Below are 20,502 nucleotides of genomic sequence, written 5' to 3'. Positions count from 1 at the left end.
TATAGAAGACATAATGAGAAAACACAGAAGGGTTACAAATGGAAGACAAAAAAAAATAAGGATATCATCTTTTAGATTAACTAAGAATTAGATAAATAATTCATCCGGTATCCAAATACCCTAGAAATGAAGCAAGCTGTGAAATTGTTGAAGACCAGATCACTGCAAAGACCAGAGCCACTGTGCAGGTCCTCATGGTTTCAGGCAAATTCTGTTTAAAACTGATCTGTGGGAAGGAAAAAAGCTATGCTTTTAAAGCCTGAGTTTTAGCTTCTGTAATTTGCTAAGCAAATTGAGAATTCCCTAGTGTTCTTTTTTTCTCACCCTTTCACCTCAAAATACAATTTCTAGGCTTTCCTGAGCTCAGAGATGTAACTTTTGAATTATATATTCTACATAAGATGCTTCTGTAAATAATTTATACACCATTTATCTCATCTAGCACACTCTCATCGCTTTTTCCATGTTGACAATCTCCATGAATAAAGTAAAATTAACTAATGCAATTCTTTCAGTTAGAATACTAACGTGTTCTAACATGCAGAGAACCTTTTTATGCTTTCTGTTCATTTCTTGGTTGCTGGAAGGCAAATCCTGGAGATCAAATGGCTGGCTGAATGACAGCAAGAAAGATGACTGTATTATACAAGCAAGATCTCATTTTGTTTGTTGTAGCTTTGTCATGCATAGGTTTATGTTTCTAAAAGTATCATTTAAATATTTATAATATGGGGGGGGAACTGTGTGGTAGATTCCATCTGAAATCTGCCTGTAGCAGGATATAGATATGTTTCAGATTTGTTGTTTCTGATAGAAAGGAGTTGTTTAGGATGAAAGACTTGGAAGGCATCAGTATTTTTCTGGTTGGTTGGTTGAAGTGAATTGTTACCTAGACTTACTTTTCTGGATCCTGTTCATGGGAAAAAGAGATCTTCTAAGCAAGAGAAACAATAACAAACATAGTTTAGTGCCTTCAATGGTTCAAGGGAGTTCACATTCTTTATATAATCTTTAACCTTTCTAAATAATTCAGGGAAATAATTCAATAATACTGTAGATGAAGAAAAATTGAGGCCGAAGGAAGTGCCTTGCTTCATGATAGGAGCACGTTTTGCCTTCAGTCTTTCACTGATTATGGTATTCTATGCTCACAACTCCTAAGATATCAAGAATTGTGGTAAGCTAATTTTGACACCATACAATAAAGTATTGGGGTTTACTCAGAAGTATTCAGAAAGAATTCCTCTGTTTTGGAGACAAATCAGGTCAATTCACACTAACTTAAAAATTACACTGGCGTTCTAAACAGGGCGAGTTATTGTAATGGTCTGTGAGAACATTTTTGAGTGATAGGCGAAAGAGAAAGAGGAGGAGGAGGAAGAGGAGGAGACTAGGTAACAGTCAGATAAAACGCAGCTTAGCTCACAGAAGAAATGGGGCACAGTGTATGTCTCAGAAGGGACCCTCCCTAGTTTCATGGACTGTAAAGATGAGGGGGGAGAAATGTACCTTCAGTCTTGCAAGATTTGCAAGATCTTATTGTAACCTTACAATAAGATAGCGTTAGTCATGGTTGGCACTTCTTGTCTAGACCACCTGTAAGGGTTGACAGGTATTTAACTGAAAATTCTGGAAAGAAACTGAATTGCCTGCTTAATGGCGATTTCCTTTTTTGGATCTCTTAGAGGGAAGTTTGCAGCCACGGAGGGCAGAAGTGTCTCGAATCTGCTGTCCTCGAGTCTGAGGAGGTGATGCACAGACTGCATCTGGGCGAGTACGAGTAGATCCCAGCCACCTAAAGAAAAAGAAAAAATCCTCAGAATCACCCAGGAGAACATGGTTAAACAGATTTTCAGTGTGACCCTTCATGTCCTTTATTAATTCATTAACTACCACCGTTCCTTTCTCCCCTCCCCAAAATACTTTTGAGGAATTAGCAAGTTGGGTGGGATCAGTACTCTTACCTGCGCAATGGTGCTAACTGACAAGAACAATGCCAAGGGTTATTGGACAGGGAGAGCGTCTCCAGACGGGTGAATGGAAAACTCCTAGGTAGACTGGAAATTTTGTTCTGCTCTATATGAACATTCTTCAGTGTGGTTGTTCCAACAAATGCTTTATCTGAAAACTGAAACAGAGGAGCAGGTAGTAATAACAGTAAATAAGTTAAAATCATGCTTATTCCCTAACAGACAATTTTGGGTAGTGATCCAAAATTTTAGAAATTAAAGGGAGGGAAGGCAAAACCAAAGCCCAAAGTCCAGTTGCGGTAAAAATATTTCATAACATTTTAGCCGATAGGAGACAGGAGAAGAGATAGAATGGACTACTCTTTCCACTTTCTGCAACTTCACACAGCACGTTCCTTGATGCAAACCTACCTCATGGGATTTATTATAAATACATGGAAAAATTCATATATGCCAAGGAACAATGACAGGTCCTGATAGTCACCTGCCTTACATATGAAATGGTCCACATTTCCGTTTGTTTGAAGATAACCACTCTTAGGAAATAAACACCATAATATTGAGTTGTATGAGATGTTCTCCACTGTGGTAAAAAACAAACAAACATGGGTGGGAATGTGTTGAAAGGCTAATGATGGTTTGCTAAATACTTTTCTTTGTTTGTGTGCCCTTTACTGTTTTAAAGGAAAGGTGTTCTTCAACTTCTCCCATTTCTTTTTAGACATTGCTTCATCCTAAACCAGCAAAAAGGTTTTTTTGGCTTCTAGAACTGAAATCCTTTCTGGTATCCGGTTGCCATGTTATACATAGAGAAGAATATTTGTGGAGACTCAAAAGGATTGCAGACTTGGTCAGAATCCAGTGAACTCCCAATGGAAAGTTACACTTGGCATTCATGTAGAAGCAGCAAGGCAAATTTCCAGATGCTCAGATTCCTCTCCCCTGTCCCTTGGTCCTCACTGGTTATTCGTTAATGCTGAAAAATCAAAATGTTTACATCCTAAAGTCTTGGGTTCAAGAATTTAGTTCTCCTGTGGAATTAGGATGGCAAAAATAAGGGACTTAAGACAGCTATTCCTACTCTTTCTGCTAGGCCTATCTCTCAGTATTTATTTAGTTTGCTATAATTGTTATAAACATAGCACACTCTCTCTTGGAAGTCATTTATATAGATATAAACATTGATTATGACTTCCATAATACTTTTTATTCTGCCCACTTGATGTTTTTTCAGGAAAATAAAATATGCACAAAGGTTCTACCAGAATAGGGTTTTTTTGTCTTATAATGTTCTTCATATATGGAAATTTATCAAGGATTAGCAGACTATAAACCTCATAATCTTCCATGGGTGTCCCTTATGTCTTCCCACTGCTGCTTCAGTCCTTTTTTATCTTTTCACTAAAAGTCTGATCAAGGAGGAAAGAGAGAATAGTTGCACTTTCGATCAAAAATCAGCTAAATATTCCAGAAAATCCTCTAAGTTCCCATCCCATTTTTCAAATCACACATCTTTTTAACATCTGAATATCAGAGAGCTCTTCTCCCATTCCAGCGCATTAACAATAAAATATTCATCTCTTGTAATCTGATAGCATTATCAAAATCAAATTATTTAAAATACTGGTTTGCTGTAACAGCTGAATAATGAACATTAAGGAATTTCCAATTGTAACTACTTCCTGAAATTTATCTGTGAACCATCACTGAATGAATCCCAGCAGATTCTATTTTAATTGTTGGTAGCATTTTTTTTTCATGACGGAAGTGAGAGCAGATATCTAAACTTTTTGGCCAATTGAAGATTGTTTGATCCTTTAAACAGTTATATTTTAATTTGTAAATCTTCATTTTGCATTTCAGAGGCAAAAATTCTGTAATTGTGACTCCTTTGTGTAAGTAGAAAATGACTGGGTTCATAGGAGATTTCAAACCTTTGCTTCCTATTCTTACAGCCATTACCTGTCTTTTATGGGGTTGCCTCACTTGGCATCCATCCTTAACTTCAAGCTGTGGAAGAGATAGGGATCAGGCAACCTATGCTACTTTCTGGCAATTAAGAAGCTCAAATATACAAAATTTGAAATTATTTTTATAAAGCTGCTTCCTGGTGTTAGAGCACAGGTCTGCAACCCGCGGCTCCGGAGCCGCATGTGGCTCCTTCAGCCGTCTCCTGTGGCTCCCAGTCCTCTGCCATGTGCAGTCCAAAAAAAAAGTGGGACTAAAAAAGTTCAACCAATCAATATGCAAGGTAGGTGCATATCTCGCCTTGGCTCCACTCTTCAGTCAAACCTTGTTCTGTGCATGTGCACATGTACGCGCATGCACACACATTTTTTGCGGCTCCCAGTTTTTGCTTTTGTGAGGGAACCAGTTCCGAGTGGCTCTTTCACTGTTTCAGGTTGCTGACCCCTGTGTTAGAGCATAGAGGTATATCTATTCAAAGTATTCACTCTTTTCTTGGGCGATAATCCAATCACACAATAAAATCAAGATTTATTTTTAAAAGAAAAGATAAAATTAACTTGTTTTTTAATAATAAAATGCATAAACAATATTGTAGAAGATGAATTATAGAACTGCCCAAATTATGTAATAGCAGTTTGGTTAAAATAAAATAAAAAACAATAAAATATATAGAAAACAATGAAAGATGGAATTAGTTTATCACAGATCTCTCAGAAATTCCAGAAATATATTGAGAAAAAAATTCCAAATGGTTATTCCAAATTAAAAGATATAAGATTACAGTACAGCTAAAAGATAAGAGATAAATCCAATTTTCTAATTTTTGCAGACAAGAACTTGGGAGGGTGAGACCTGATTTAGTTAGCTCTACACAGAAAGCAAATTAAACCTAATGCAGATTCTTGGTAGATCATTTTTACTCTTTGCTACAGAAATAGGAACTAAGAACTAGTTTTATGTAGTAGCTAGGACATCAGGCTGGAAACCAGGAGACTGAGTTCTAGCCCCACCTTGGACACAAAGCCAGCTGGATCTTGAGCTAGTCACTCTCTCAGCTCTAGGAACGAGGCAATGGCAAACTACTTCTGAAAAACCTTGCCAAGAAAACTGCAGGGACTTGTATGTAGCAGGCTACCACTGTGTATTTATGTTGTGTATTCACTCTCCTGGAACTGAATTCCTTGTGTTATGAATCATAAATGTGGCCAAGAGACGGATTTGATTCTACTTTTCCATAGTCACAACTAGTCATTTTCACCTAATGGTTAAAATTATGATTACCATAATCTATTATTTGTTTGGGGAAAAAGCCCACTTGAAACTATGATTTAAAGTGAGAACAACCAATGTCTTTTACTTGGAATATTACTGTGTGTATTGGATAGCTTCACAAATCTCTTTTGACAATATTCTTCATCATTAGAACAAAATATACCAAAGATGCGGAATGTGATAGTAAATCCCTGCTAAGGACTTCTTGGTAGAATGGATTAATCATTTTAGATAAGAGATAAGATAACCTTTATTGTCATTTTTTTTACTGTGGGCACACTGGCACACATTAAAAATGAAATTCTGTTGCCTGCTCTCAAAAGTGTACACATACATAACACACATATAAACCGGCTATATACAACATATGTATATACCTACACCCTTACATATAAATACATATAAATATTAATAAATAGATATAAATAATTTATATTATTTTTCACAAGATCTGAACCATACTTGCTAAAATCTGTCAACAGTAATGTATTGGCAATAGAATTAATAACTAAAGAAAACTTTCTAGCTTGACTATTGTCTTGGGGCTGATTCAGGCTAATTCACTGTGCTGCAGAATTCTTTCCATGTTATGCATAAAACATATCACTTAAAGCCTTTAATAATTGTTTTAAGTGATTAAAACAATTCTTTTTCATTAGGTCTGTCATCCACTTGTAAAATGCTGTCATGTTAAAAGAAAATTCAGCTAGCTACTGACTATATGCACTGAGAAGACATACCTAGTGATCAAAAATTTGCTGTGAGAAATAGGTACTTGTGAAGTTTATCTTAGTGTTACCAGTTTGTCCTGGAAAAGTATATCTAATTTCTCAGCCAAAGCAGAATAAGCATGTCAGTTTGAAAATTAATCCTGCAGGAAAAATCTAAGAGGAAGGAGTTGTTTTTTACGTTACCACAAGAGCACAGATATCTTGCCTCTGGCTTGTTTTATTTGTTTATATCCCACTTTTATTATATTTACAAATAAGATGATGAACATACTCGACATGCCCTCCTCCTATTTTCCTGACAACAAGAACCACGTGAGGTAACTTGGGCTTAGAAAGAGTGACTGGCCCAGAATCACCCAACTGGCTTTCATAGCCAAGGCAGGATTTGAACTCATGGTCTCTTACTTTCTTAGCCACTAGACCAGGGGTGTCAAACTCGCAATGTCACATGATGTGTCACGACGTATCGTGACTTTTTCTCCATTGCCGGCAATGGGGTGGGCATGGTTTCGGCATGACACATCCAGTCTGCAGGCTGGCAGTTTGACATCCCTGCACTAGACCAAACAGACTTTTCATCCTCCTGTAGTAGCATGGAAGATATCATATCTTAGAGACTTCCAACATACTTAGTGGTTTCTAGGATAATGTGACCATATGTAGCTTGTACTAAAAAATTCCTGAAGTTTTGGGTGCTTCCTCACTGGAGGGTTTTTTCCCCTTAAATGGGATATCCATTTGTCCAGAATGATATAGTGTCTCCTGCTTGAGCAGAGGGTTGTAGTAGGACCTCCAAGGTCCCTTCCAATTTTGTTATTCTGTAACTACTGTAGAATAAGATCAGGTGGAGGAAACAATAATAAAATCCCTTTACAGGTAGAAGAATAGGATATAGCTGTCAAGCTTCAAAAATTCTTGTTTTGTTTCAGCCTTTGTTATCTTGTATCTTGCCAACAGACACAGGTGGGAGGGGGGAATCATTGGAATGTATGTGGAGTAGCTTAGTCTGGGAAGAAAGGCTATTTAAGATTGTTGCTAGGAAACAAAGGATTTTTCTCATAACAATTATCTGGTGCTTAATTGGGGAATGTGACTTGCACTGTCAGGGTGAAGGGAAGTCTTTATACTTTTAATTTATTGTTCTGGTGCCAAAATGCCAGAGCTGTTTTTCAACTCGTTAGTGCCGGTATGATGTGCCCAATAAAGTTTTACATTAGAGCTTGGAATGTCTCCAGTGTGGTTACTTTGTTGGGACCTTCAGCCAGAACCAGACAATAGCTTGTTGAAATCAACATATTGGGAAATGAAACAATAAAATACCTGTGAATTGCAACTTCATATTGCAATTCAGTGGTCATCATGTCACTAAGATAACTTTTGCTTTCCCTTGGGCTGCTTTTGTGTCTCATTCATTTAAGACAAAGCGGGAAATCATAATGATTGATACTGAAAAAGTGCTTATTATGTTGTGGACAGCACCTATGTGTGCCTTTAAAAAAAGCTGAAATCTATATGGTTGTTAAATAGCAATCTTATTGTTGGTATACAGTGAAGATCAAAATGTGATCAGTGATTCTGCATTGCAAGGTCATTCATGCAGTGCACATTTCTTCATTCTTGAATATCATTTTGTTTAGAATAATACTTTTGCTTCATTTTCTTTATTTTGTTGTGCACAATGCCTTTTTCCACAGAAGTCTTTTGGAAATGCTCTATTGTTTCATATATATCTGTTATGAGAGACCTTTCTTATGTTTGATATTCAGATTCTTATTAATTCTATTCCAAATTTCCCACAGTGTCTTCCAAAATGCACATAATTGTGAGCAAGTTTTTAAGATTTTGTAAATGAAGAAAGATCTATGCTATCATCAAAAAAATCTCTTATTTTGGCCATGAATGAATTCTTCTTCTCATTCAAGTTCCCCCTCCTCTTTCTAGCTACCAGCTTTAAAATCTTATCATCCTACTGTATGTCTGTACTTTATTTTGCTTCTTAGCATTCTAATTTACTAAGCTTTTCATTCTGCCTTCACTTTGTGTTATCCATTCATTGAGCTTCTGGGGGGGATGATTGTTTTGCTGGTTTAATGCACTTGGACAACTTCAGCATGGCACTAAAGCTGCTGGAAATAGTACTTCTTGTTCACCTGGAAGGCTTCCACCCTGCTGCTTCTCTTTAATGTGGTTTCTTGTTCCATCACGGACATGGTATAGCCAAAATGAGGTCACTCCATTTCCTATTTACAACCAGATTCTCATATATCATGGTTTTGCACGAGGGACATGATTCATTCATTGAGAAGACGGGGAATATTTTGTTGCTTACTTGAACATCCCTCTAACTTTCCAGAGAGAAAGGACTTCTTTGTGAAGTGCTGTGAGGTTTTCTTTGAGAGATGATCAATAAACAAATCCTTAATAAAGTATAAGATTGGGGAGGAGGAGAAAAAAGAGGTACATTCTTGCCTATGCTCAGTTTACCTGTCTCCCCTGTTCTCCAGGCGGTACTATCACCCACCTCTTTTTGAAAGTCACTACATTTTACCAACAAGTAATGTAGTATTTTAAGAACAGAGCTTAACTCTCTGCACAGCAGTGTGCAGCAGCAGCCAAAAAAGCTAATACAATCCTGGGTTGTATAAACAGAGGCACAGAGTGAAGATCACACAAAGTACTAGTACTGCTTTATAAAGCCCTAGTAAGATCACACCTGGAATACTGCAGCCAATTTTGGTCACCATATCACAAAAAAGATGTTGAGAGTTTTGAAAAAATTCAGAGAAGAGCAACTAAGATGATCAAAGGCCTGGAGACTAAAACATACGAAAAACGGCTGCAGGACTTGGGTCTGGCTAGTCTAAAGAAAAGAAGAAATAGGGAGACATGATAGCAGTGATCCAGTATTTGAGGGGCTGCCACAAAGAAGAGGGGGTCAAGTTATTCACCAAAGCACCAGGGGGCAGGATAAGAAACAATGGTTGGAAACTGATCAAAGAGAGAAGCAACCTGGAATTAAGGAGAAACTTCCTGACAGTGAGGACAATTAACCAGTGGAATAGCTTACCCCCAGGATTCCTGGGCGCTCCATCACTGGAGATTTTAAAAAAGAGGCTAGACAGTCACTTGTCTGAGACGGTATAGGTTCTCCTGCTTGAGCAGGGGGCTGGACTAGAAGGCCTCCAAGGTCCCTTCCAGCCTCTACTCTACTCTACTCTACTCTACTCTATTCTCACATCTTTTCCTTCCTTCCTTCCTTCCTTCCTTCCTTCCTTCCTTCCTTCCTTCCTTCCTTCCTTCTTTCCTTCCTTCCTTCCTTCTTTCCTTCCTTCCTTCCTTCCTTCCCTTCCCTCCCTTCCTCTCTCCTTCCCTCTTTTCTCTCTCAATACAAGTGTGTGTATGTATTGTAATGTAATGTAATCTCACCCTAACTGCAGCATCAGCCTAATTCTGGTGGTGTTGCCTTCATGTTTTGAAGGCAAGAACACTAGGCTTATGGTCAGTTTAAACTGGGAAAGACAGCTGGGCTTTGTCAGCTGGGCAGTGCTAGTTTTATACACACACGCACACACACACACACATTCTCTACATCTATTTTTATGCATACACATATGCATGCATGCATACACATGCACATGCTCTTATATGGAGTATAAGAGAGAAAGCAAGCAATAAATGAAACAGCATTAAGGAGAAAAAGATAAAAAAAATATCAGATTCTATTTCTAGATTCAGTACTAGATTTATCACTTACTAGTAAGATTTAAACCCATGAGGACATTGCAGGAAAGTTATTAGGTATATTTGTACACCAGTTTTAGGGATGTGAGGAAGAACCCTTAACTAATAAATCATGATTAAATTAAATTAATAAAATATTTCCTTATTAGAGTTAAGCAAATCATATGTAGCATGAAATGTAAACTCGGTCCATTTGTTTGTGTGTTTGTGTGTGTGTAATTTGTTTCAAGAAAAGAAAACTAGGGTATAATTATTTCCTTTATTTAGGTGAGCAGTATGCCAGCTACTATATAAAACAAGACTGATGGATGAATGCTCACAAACAATATTTCATAGATGAGATAAAGGCAGCAAAGAAAAGAGGAGATGAAATCAGTAGCAGGTATGGAGGAAAGTACAAAGTTGTGAAAGTGAAGGACAGCAAAAAAATTGTTTAGTTTCTCTTGAAGTGAAAGAAAAAACCTGTACGTTGATGACCGAGATAGGTGGTAATATAACTTTGATAAATACAGTAAATAAACAAACAAGCACAATGCAAGACAGAGAATGTGTGCTTGCTGTTTTTTTCGTGCCCAGATTAGTTTAATTCCTCAGAATCTAAATATGAAGAACCACTTTTATTGAATAAAAATCTACGTAGCCCAGCAGTACTTGACTCCCAATTTACTAATTATAAGCACTTTTCTCTGACAGAGACTAATGGTTTTGTGTACAGCTTATTAAATGGACAAGGAATACCTGTGTAGCTGTAGCCTTTTGCTCCAGAAAAAAAAACATTTCTTTTAGTTTCCATCGCCTTCATACTGTTCTCTGATTAATGTTTGCAGACATACTGGCTGGGGAATTGTGGGAGTTGAAGTACACAACAACTTAAAGTGGCCAAGGCTGGGAACACCAATTTAAGGTCTTCTATCCTTTTGCTTTCATCTTTCCTCTTTAAAACCAGCAGAGACTGTGTTGTTGAAAAGTGATGGTCCCTTTGTCTTTCAGCTCTGATACTACAATACCAAGGGTGAATGGAAAGGAAAGAATCAGGAATTTTCTCCTTTTCCTCAGTTCCATTCTTCTGGGTCTCCTCACCGTAATTGTGACCAGGCATAATAGTCCAATTTGGTCCCATTCTCTTTGCCCATCAGAAGATGTCTCCAGTTTCTGAGGACACGTAAAGAATTATTTCAAGGCAGACACAGACTGTGTCTGTGTGGGGGAGGAAATGGGCCATTCCTTTCTTTGCAGCTTAACTTCTGTTTTGAAGGACTCCCCTCCCCCCCCCCCCGCCTTTGATTAACAGCTATGCATTTTGCACCACTGATAGATCCATTTTTAGAACCCTGTATAGCTTAAAGGTAAAGTTCTAATTCTCCTGCCATGTTTTCCCTAATTGTAGTATTCTATTTCCTCCCCCTCCTGCCCGCCCAATCCCCAAATTGGATTATAAAGAAAAACTCAGAATAATGATAGTAGCATTCATTCCTGTTAGAGAAAATAAAAGGTTGCGCTTGAGATTTTCCCTTTGAGGTATGGACTGAATCTGCCTGTATAGAATACATCCCCTATTTCTTGGTTATGCTGACAAATGACAGGATTTGACAAATAGACAAATTGACACATTTATACAAAAGAAGCTCTGAGAAATTCTTACCTTTTCTAGCCCCATGTTGTCCAAGCTGAGAGTCTCCATGTACCTTCCAAAAGATTGGAAGGCTAAATCTGGAATGAACTTTATTGGGTTGTTTGAGAGCTTCAGGTCTTCCACCACCCTTAATTTGCTCATCGCAGCCACAGGGTAGCTGCTCAGCTGGTTCTTATCCAAGTGGAATATGGCGAGGTTTTCCACATCCTCCAAGGCCCCAGGCTGGATGGAGGAGATGGAGTTATTAGAGAGATAGAGCCAGCGAAGGTTCTTAGTACCATGGAAGGCTCCTGGTCTCAGCTCTCTGAGCCTGTTGTCACCTAGCTGCAGGATGAAAAGATTAATCAGTGGAGAGAGGAGCCCCTTGGGCAGGTCAGATATCTTGTTATGATCTAGGTAGAGGTAAGTAAGTTCTATCAGGTCATCAAAGGCTCCCATCTTTATGGTACTGATGTCATTATTTGACAAGTAAAGGTAGACCAGCTGCTTCAGGCCCCGGAAAGCGCCACTGGAGATTTCTTTGATGTGGGAATGTTGGAGGTGAAGAGATACGAGATTTTTCATCTCTCTGAAACCATTGGTTGGCAGCAGAGGGAAATTGTTCCTCTGCAGATTGAGAAGCCGGGTCTGCTCAGCCACTTTGGGAATCCTTCTCAATCCAACATTGTCACAAATGACATGGTGGAGGTCTCCTCCATGACAGTGGCAATTCTGAGGACAGGCCTGAAGAACAGGAAGAAGACATATAAGCAAGGCGGTGAATTTGAGCAAGAGGTTTGATGGGTCCATGTCCGCAGAGCTGTGGTAGACGTGCAGCAGGAGGGAGAAGCTTGAATGAAAGAGAAAGTAAGTCTGCAGCATGTTGAACACAGCCCTATTTATAATGCTATTAAAAAGAAAACCCTTCCCACTAACCGCAGCAGTAGCCAGATGCTGGCTTGGAAGTAACTGTTTTCAGGAACCTGGTGTGACTTTAACCCTTTGCATCAAGCAGAGAGAGAGAGAGGATGCCTGATTTTCTCTTTTCATGGCTTTAGTACTGGTGATGTTTTCTTTTCAAGCAAATTATCAGAAAAAATAATGTACTCTACATCACTTGCAGGAATTTCAATTTTCCTTAGCTATGTGCACAGAAATTAAGGCTGTCCCCAGGTCCTTGATTCTTTAGGTATTGTGAGATTTCTTGTTTGGTTTAAAGTGACGGGTATAAGAACCATGCCTTCTAGGCAGAAGCAATTTGAATTCCCTCGCCATGAAAAGCACATTGAGGGGAAAATCTCATAATATATTTCATCATACAAATTTATTGGCTTCTGTGAGTGCAATTCCCCATGGCTTACATAAAGATTAATGTTCTTTATCCTTTGTGTACTATATGCCCCCTTTTGGGTTTTTTTTCTGATTAGAGCAACTTTGTTAATATTTATTTCTATTCTGCCTTTATTATTTTTACAAATAACTCAAGGCAGCGAACTCAAGGCAATGGACTAATCAAAGAGAGAAGCAACCTAGAAGTAAGGAGAATTTTCTGACAGTTAGAACAATTAATCAGTGGAACAACCTGCCTCCAGAAGCTGTGAATGCTCCAACACTGGAGGTTTTTAAGAAGAAATGGTATAGGGTTTCCTGCGTGAGCAGCGGGTTGGACTAGATGACCTCCAAGATCCATTCCAAATTATTATTGTTGTTGTTGTTATATCCAACAAACCTTCCTCCTCCTATTGTCCCCAGAACAACAGTGCTTTAAGGTGAGTTGGGTTGAGAGAAATTGGCTGGCTTAATGTCATTCAGCTGGCTTTCATGGCTAAGGCCAGACTGGAATTCACAGTCTCCCACTTTCTGGCCTGTAGCCTTAGAGCCATTAGTCCAAACTGGCTCTCTATTGACCACTTAATATTGGCTACTAAAATGTATATTTTCAGTAGAATAGGTTTAACCTGAAGAATGGGAGCGATTTGCCTTTCTATTGCCCCTGTATAATTTAGCCTTTGGTCTGCAGAGTTGGAAGATTCTCCTGAACAAGTTGTAGGGAAGAGCGAAGATCACAAAACTTAGAATTTTCTTTTCCTGTGTCATAGTTTTATTAAGAATTTTCACAAGATTAAGAGATATTATAAAGTGAAATTTAAAAAAAATTAAAGAAAAGAAAAAGGAAATAAGTGAGAAGCAAAGAAAGATATATAGGGAGAAACAAGAAAAATGACTTGCAGTCTTTCTTACAGCAGATACATACAAACAAATAATCTCACCTCTCTCTTTAGGATTAAATCATAATATCCTTTTTCCTATATTCATTTTTCTTAGTTTCTCATATATTTCCTTTTCCCTTATTCTTTTTTTAACTTTTCTTTAAAAGAAAAGTTTTTTTAAGGTTAAAACAGTTTATCATCAAAATGTTTATAATAGGAAGCTGGGAGGCTATGTGATCCAGACACTTTCCCTATTTTAATCTTTTTTATAGCCTGACAGATTCCCTTATTGTTATGGGTCCATTCACCATCTCTTTTTGTTTATCCATTTCCTTTGGTTAATTTGGTTTCTTTAAATGTTCCTCCCACTTCTACTGGGGAAATTTCTTCTCCTTTGTACCATTTTGTGTAATATTGATGAAATATTCTTTGAATACTTGCATTATCTGATACCATGGTTTTTCCAATTTGTAATTTTTATATCATTTTTTCTTCACTTTTTCTTTATAAGCTAGCCATTTTCTCAGCTTATTTGCTAACTCAGAATTCTTCTGTTTGCCACTTTCATTTCCATTTCTTTTATTATTAATATACACAGTCGTTGTAATAATTTTATTTGCTGCAAAATATTTTTCTTTTCCAGAGACCTGAACTCGGAATGTTCTAATGCCTTTCAAAGTGCATAGAATCTTGAAATATCTTTAAATGGATCTATTTGGCAATGATAGCAATCTTATGGAAATATCCTTGAGCCTATGGCCACTTGATAGACAGATGGCAGGAAAACAAATTAATAATACTATAAAATATATATTGAGGATCACAGATTGCAAAGATAGAACTTTCCAGTTATATTACTAGATGATGGCAATACTTAACTTCTTTAAAAGTTAATCCATACTGTTGCCCTAATTTTGAAAGAGAAAGGTAAAATGCAGATAACATGATCTACTGCTTCACTCCAAACAAATTACACTTTAAAAAGTTAATTATTTTGATTTAAAATTTATAGAAATAAAGAAGATACTTCAGAAAACAATTGTTAAATCAGCAAGAATTATATTTAACTATGAGAAAGCAGTTGATGAAAAGTTAAGCATCAGACACAGGGTAATACAGAGAATAGGCAATTATGTGATTTTCTGAAGATACTAAATATTGTCTTTAATAAACTTTCAGAAAGCATGGCCATCAGAGAGCATGGCTCAGAACATCTAGCAATATAGTTTGTCTATCCTGCCATCATCTAATATTTAAAAGTCTGTTCTACTTGCAAAGTCAGTAATTCATACAATTCATACAAAAAGTTGACTTTGTAGAGCATTTTCAACAAGCTAAGCTCCCAACTTGGATGCTCTGTCCCTTATTGTGTAATAAAACTAGTCTACTCTTTATAGCGGGAATACAAGAATTAGTATAACTATGTTTTTGTAAAGTGCTGTGAAATGTACTGCATTGTGCTTAGTGTTCCTGGGTAACAAGTTTTTGGAAATCAGCAGATGGAAATGTAACTTCATTCTAATTTGTAAAAGAACCTAGGTTGATAAAAACACTACAGTTGTCCCTCAGTAGAACTCCTGAGCTTTGGGGGTAATTTGTAAGGATGCTTAATTCAATCATTATTTTCCCTTATTTTTGTTAGTCTTCCTTTCGCTTTTAATCTATTTTACTTCTTCTCTTGCTTTTTGATTTTAGAGTTTTTTTCTCGTTTCTTTCATATGTGTCCAGAATGGTATAGGCTCTCCTGTTGGGGAGCAGGAGCAGTTCGGGAGGAAGACCCCCCAAGGTCCCTTCCAACTCTGCTATTCTGTATTCTGCCTACTGATCAGTATTAGTAATTCTCTCCTATTGATTGACCTTAGCTTGCTCTCTGCACCAAGAGGTAAAGTATGATTTCCTTATTTACTTATCAAACTTGTACGCTGCCCATCTTGCCCAAGGTGACTTATACTTCCTTATTCCCATAGAAGTAGGATTTTCTTATTTCCCTGTATTTGATATACAGTTTCTCTAAAAGCAAAGAATGGGGCATAGTATGTTTTGGCTAATGTTTCCCCCATATTTTTTTCCATATTTTCCATATTAAAAGGCATAAAGTTACCATATTAGGCTGTTTTCAGTCTAGTGAGCAGGCATTAAAAACAGAAATACAGCAGAGAGGAAGGGATGCCAGACTCCCTAGAGAGGAGTAACGATGGCATGGACAAAATGAAGTCCTCTGGTTTTTACCTCTTTTTGGGCTTTGTAGGTGTTGGCAGGGAAAGAAAAAGAGAGGCTGAGAAACAGCAGAGGCTGGAGGCTGTAGACGGAACATTTGGGACGGGTCTCTAGCCAAAGATTGACTGCAGCAAACTGCTGGCCTCTGTTCGCATACAACTGTGAGCTTGTTGAGACTTCCCTACCAAAGCAGGCTACAAAAGCCCAGCTGATTGAGTTGTTTACAGAGGTGAGACAGGTTCAGCAAAGGGAGAAAATCTGAGGATTGGCTTGGGACACAGAGGACAGATTATATGCAAGAAGGTCTTTTTCCCCCCTGGTTTTTTCCATTGTTGAGAGATGTCACTGAGGCCACGTTGTCTACTGTTATGCAGACTGATAGCCAAGGTTGTTTTGCAGAAGTATGTTTCAAAGGACCCTTTGAACAGGAAGATATTTCATTTGGGGTATGTTTGTGAATCTGAGGGCATAATTCTGGGCTGCCTGGGAGGCAAAGGAGCTATGTAACGCTTCTAAACATCTCAGAAGTCAAGTCTCTCAACCCCCAGAGGCAGAGAGCTGAGGAGGTGAAAACCCCACAGCTTGGATGCCGTCTCTACGAATTACCTCCATGTGTAGCTAAACTATCCTGAGCTGCTTATCCTCTAGCTTGCTCTAAACCTCACTTCTGTGACATACCCTTTGTTTTTTCTTCTTCCCTTTTTTTGAAACCATTAATTCTTACGGTCTACTTATTGTTTTTCTGCCAGCTTTTGGTTTGCAATCTGTGGCGTACTTCATTTCTGTCTCCCACTGTGGAATATACTTAACTTGAACTGAGTTTCTGGCTTGCTTTTAAACTGATTATCGATGGTTCTTTGAGCTCCAACTTTCTGATATCATAGTTTCCAGGTCCTCCCTTTATACTGTGTACCTAATCCTCATAAGGTCCAATTCAGCATTCAGCTGGTTGGTTTTCTCTCAGACACCTCATACGGTTTATTGTGCTGAATTTCAGTTTATAAGCCTTTGTGCTACTTCACCTACAAGATTGCTCAGGTGAAAGCTGCAAGGTACCCAGCTATCTTGTAAAGGTTGATGTGACAGGACCAAAATACTTTTCCTCTTAGCCTGGCATTCTTTACACCTTCAGAAAGATCTGGCCAGGAGAGTCTTTACTCCTATGCGGATGCAGTTGCCTTTTGATTCAGAGTAGATAGTGTAAGAGTAGATCATATGGCCCATTTTCTTTATAGATTAAGAAATAAAGCCAAGCCCAACTATTATTCCTTATCAGGCCAAATTGATTGACCCTGCCATGGGTGAAACTGCTGGAAGTGAAGCCCAACCAGTCACTGTGCCCTCTGGTCTTTTGTCCATGTCCTTCAGAAGGGGTCTGGCAACCCAGCAGCCCAGGACAAAATAACCAGTGGGCCGAAGCCAGAGGGCATTCTGGCCAAAGATCACGGTAATCAGTCGGAGTCCTACAATGAAATTACCTCAAAATACATATAAAGTAGAACCTGACACATTAGCAAAAAGGCCACAGATAGGTGTGCATCATAAAGTTATTATTCAAACTGTAATTTATTGAGGGAATATTGGAGACCTAAGCAGTTTTCATCCAGTTATGATGGTTTGATTTTTTCCCCCCTCCAAGGTAAAGACTACAGACTTAGAAGCACAGCTTCTGCTGTGACTCTCTAGAGGTCAAATAATTAATACCTTCCATTCAGAATGTATCTATTAAGGGTTTTAAGCCAAAACAAGGTAACCATGAGAATTCAGCTGGCTGTCAATATATATGTGGCACTCAGAAAGACATTATTTTCCTGAATTCTCCTTTTATCTTGAACATGCTTTGCAGAAGGCAGGCTTCAGAGTTGGTTTTGACTTGAGGGAGAGCCTTTGAACTCTTTTATGTTTGTGCCTGAACTCTTCAGTGGCATATTGGCAGGATTTAAGTTTGCACACCACCCATTATGCAGTTCTTTACTGGTGATGAGTAAAAACTGGAAAGAGAAGAGACAGTGATTATTACAACATCGTGGTTTTTATAATTCCTGCCAGAACATTTCAGGTAGCATGGGGTCAGTAAGTGACAATGACTTCATTGTCCAGGAGCCCTCTTCTCCACAGCAACAAATCCCACACTTTCCTGGACTTCTGTTCAGTCTTTTGATTTAAATGTCCTAGGGGAGACCAAAGTATGAGGACATCTGAGGATAGGTATGATTACACCTCAAACTTCTCTCTCTTAATCAATGAACATTTTGTAAACATCTATTACACTACAAAACATGAATCAAATGGCTAATGATTTATGAAGGTTGGATTTCCATTTGCCTCTCTACGGTGATCCTCATCGAATAAACAGATGACCACATCAAAAATGTAGAAATAGAGTGTAGCGGCACTGAAGCTCAAGGCTGTTTTGGACTTACTAGTTCAGCTGTCGGTTGTCCTTATTACTCCATCTTTTTAAAATGATTTTCATTAGTGTTAGCATGAACAGTGCAGATTTTTGCCCAACAGAGGATTTATATCATCTGTATGGCTCTATAAGGACATGGTGGCTCAGTGGGTTAGGAGCTGAGCTTGTCAATCAGAAGGTCGGCAGTTTGGTGGGTCGAATCCCGAGTGCCGCGTAACAAAGTGAGCGCCTGTTACTCGTCCCAGCTTCTGCCAACCTAGCAGTTCGAAAGCACGTAAAAATGCAAGTAGAAAAATAGGGACCCCTACGGTGGGAAGGTAACAGCGTTTCGTGCGCCTTTGGCGTCTAGTCATGCCGGCCACATGACCACGGAGACGTCCTCGGACAAGTGCTGGCTCTTCGGCTTTGAAACGGAGATGAGCACCGGCCCCTAGAGTCAGAAACGACTAGCACGCACATGCGGGGGAACCTTTACCTTTACCTTATGGCTGTATAATCCAACTTTAATGACACCTTTTTCATTAGTTCACTATTGAACACTAGAAACTGAAATTATTCACATTCTAGTTCAAAAATCCCCACCTTGGTGCCTTTCAGATGTGGAACCCAATAAGGACCTGGGAAGAAGTGATCACTGATAGAATATTTGTAACTCAGTGTTGAACTATGGGTCTTAGCACTCGCTGAGCTTAGCGGTTTCCTTGCAGATGTTTCATTACCAAACTAGGTAACATCTGATATTATCTAGTTTGGTAATGAAATGTCTGCAAGAGAGCACCAAGGGCCCCAAAGAAGTGTATGACACAGAAAAGGTTTCAGGTGCAATTCTGTCTTCTGCAAGTATGGTTTATAAGTCTCCAACTTGAACATCTAGAGAGTCACTGCCAGAATGTTAAACAATAAAAGAAAAGAATGGACAACTCTGGGATGGCCATGAGTCAAAAGACATTTTTGGGGATTAAGGACCCTAATGGGCATCACAACAATGCAACAAGGGTTGTTTCTCTTGGTATAAGCCAAGAACTTCAAGGGGTGCTCATTCTGCGAGTTGTAGACTCACAAAGGCAGAAAAATCAGCTGAGAGGAAGAAGTTCTGGAACTAGAGCAACTTTACCCTAATTTACCTTATCAGGTGGTATGGTAAGGTAAGTTAGGCTAAAGTTGCTCTAGTTCCAAAACGTCTTCCTCTCAGTTGATTTTTCTGCCTTTGTGAGTTTTATTGCCCATTTGGCAAAGAAGTGTTCCTGCCCTCCCATCCCTATAACTGCCTGTCTTCCTCCCAGTTTCAGACAAGTTGATTCATTATTAGGCAAAACGTTTGGAAACCCTTGATAAAATAGCCAGTTAATGTCACATGCCTCTCTGTGGCAGCCGCCAAACAACATTTCTAAAACTCAGGCAGTACCAAAGAAAGATTGATGAACCACAGGAATGCTACTCATTCTGGAAATAAATTTATACTCCAAGCCACCAAGACAGAAAAATAGCAGGAGGTTGGCTTTCAGTGGTCTGGCCTGGCTGGATGGGGGAGATGACCCAATTTATGTGAACCTGGCTCACTCAACATCCTGAGTCTTAAATCCAAGCTAAAAAATCCCACTTGCTGTGTTCACATGCTGTACGTAAATATAAGATGACGGCTTGGTTCATATACCTGGTTAATAACTGGGTTTCCCACAAATCTTGTACCACAACCCATTTTATCCTAGGCTAATGTGTTGTCTGAACCTAGCCAGTGTTTAAGAAATGGTTCTGCAGACTCCATTGCTCCTGCCATGCCATGGAACAGCTGATCAGCACATAAGTGCTCGACTCTGTTCTCAAGCAGCTCACAAAATTCCTGAAAATTCAACGATCAAAACAAGCTAGGTCTAGCACACCACTGAACCCAGCCACCCAAAAATGATGTTTGTAGGTGAGGTTGCCTTACCTTTCCCTCTGAGAAAGGGTAAAACATTGCAGTAGACAGGAAAGCTTGGGTAGAATTTATTAAGCACCTGCATGGAACAAAGTAAGCAGGTGGAGGGGGAAATCCATTTCCTCTCTGGTGTACTACAAATTTTCAGAGGAAACAGAAAACGTTTCTTCATATAAACCTGAACTAACTCATAACATTTAACTGTCACAAGACATGGTGATAATCACTTTCAAAGATGATTTTCATAGGAGACTAAGAGAAGTTTGTGCAGGATTTTTTTTTTTAATCCCATTTATATCCCGCCCTTCTCCGAAGACTCAGGGCGGCTTACAAACTAAGCACAAATCAAATGTGCTTAGCAATTTGATGATGGAACACCATCTTCTAGTATTGGAGCTGTTGGTTTTCTTCATCAGTGTGCTTCCTAGATTCTTTCTGCAGCTCAGATCT

At 38.7% G+C, this 20,502-nt stretch overlaps 2 protein-coding genes across 5 annotated transcripts in view; one reads left to right on the top strand and one right to left on the bottom strand.

Annotated features, from left to right (window-relative positions):
- Positions 1-20,502, top strand: part of ACSF2 (acyl-CoA synthetase family member 2) — a 65,693-nt gene that overhangs the window by 31,294 nt on the left and 13,897 nt on the right. The gene's annotated exons all lie outside the window — the stretch shown is intronic.
- CHAD (chondroadherin) lies at positions 1,568-12,253 on the bottom strand. The gene is made up of 3 exons (XM_081317317.1): positions 11,325-12,253; positions 1,965-2,128; positions 1,568-1,795 (listed from the first exon to the last, which is right to left on the bottom strand). Exons 1-3 carry the CDS (start codon positions 12,174-12,176, stop codon positions 1,654-1,656), a joined length of 1,158 nt encoding a protein of 385 aa, XP_081173443.1. The 5' UTR covers positions 12,177-12,253; the 3' UTR covers positions 1,568-1,653.

The sequence above is a fragment of the Vipera berus genome (genome assembly GCF_964194415.1).
Source record: "Vipera berus genome assembly, chromosome: 2".
NCBI classification, from domain to species: Eukaryota; Metazoa; Chordata; class Lepidosauria; order Squamata; family Viperidae; genus Vipera; species Vipera berus.
The sequence above is the reverse complement of the archived record's forward strand: the minus strand, read 5'-3'. Positions and strand labels throughout refer to the sequence as shown.

Excerpts from the sequence above, each read along its gene's own strand:
- CHAD (XM_081317317.1), bottom strand. The coding sequence starts at position 12,176 with ATGCTGCAGACTTACTTTCTCTTTCATTCAAGCTTCTCCCTCCTGCTG. Across the intron at positions 2,129-11,324 it reads ACAACATGGGGCTAGAAAAG|TTTTCAGATAAAGCATTTGT; the intron begins GTAAGAATTTCT and ends CCTCTGTTTCAG. Across the intron at positions 1,796-1,964 it reads CAGTTAGCACCATTGCGCAG|GTGGCTGGGATCTACTCGTA; the intron begins GTAAGAGTACTG and ends CTTTTTCTTTAG.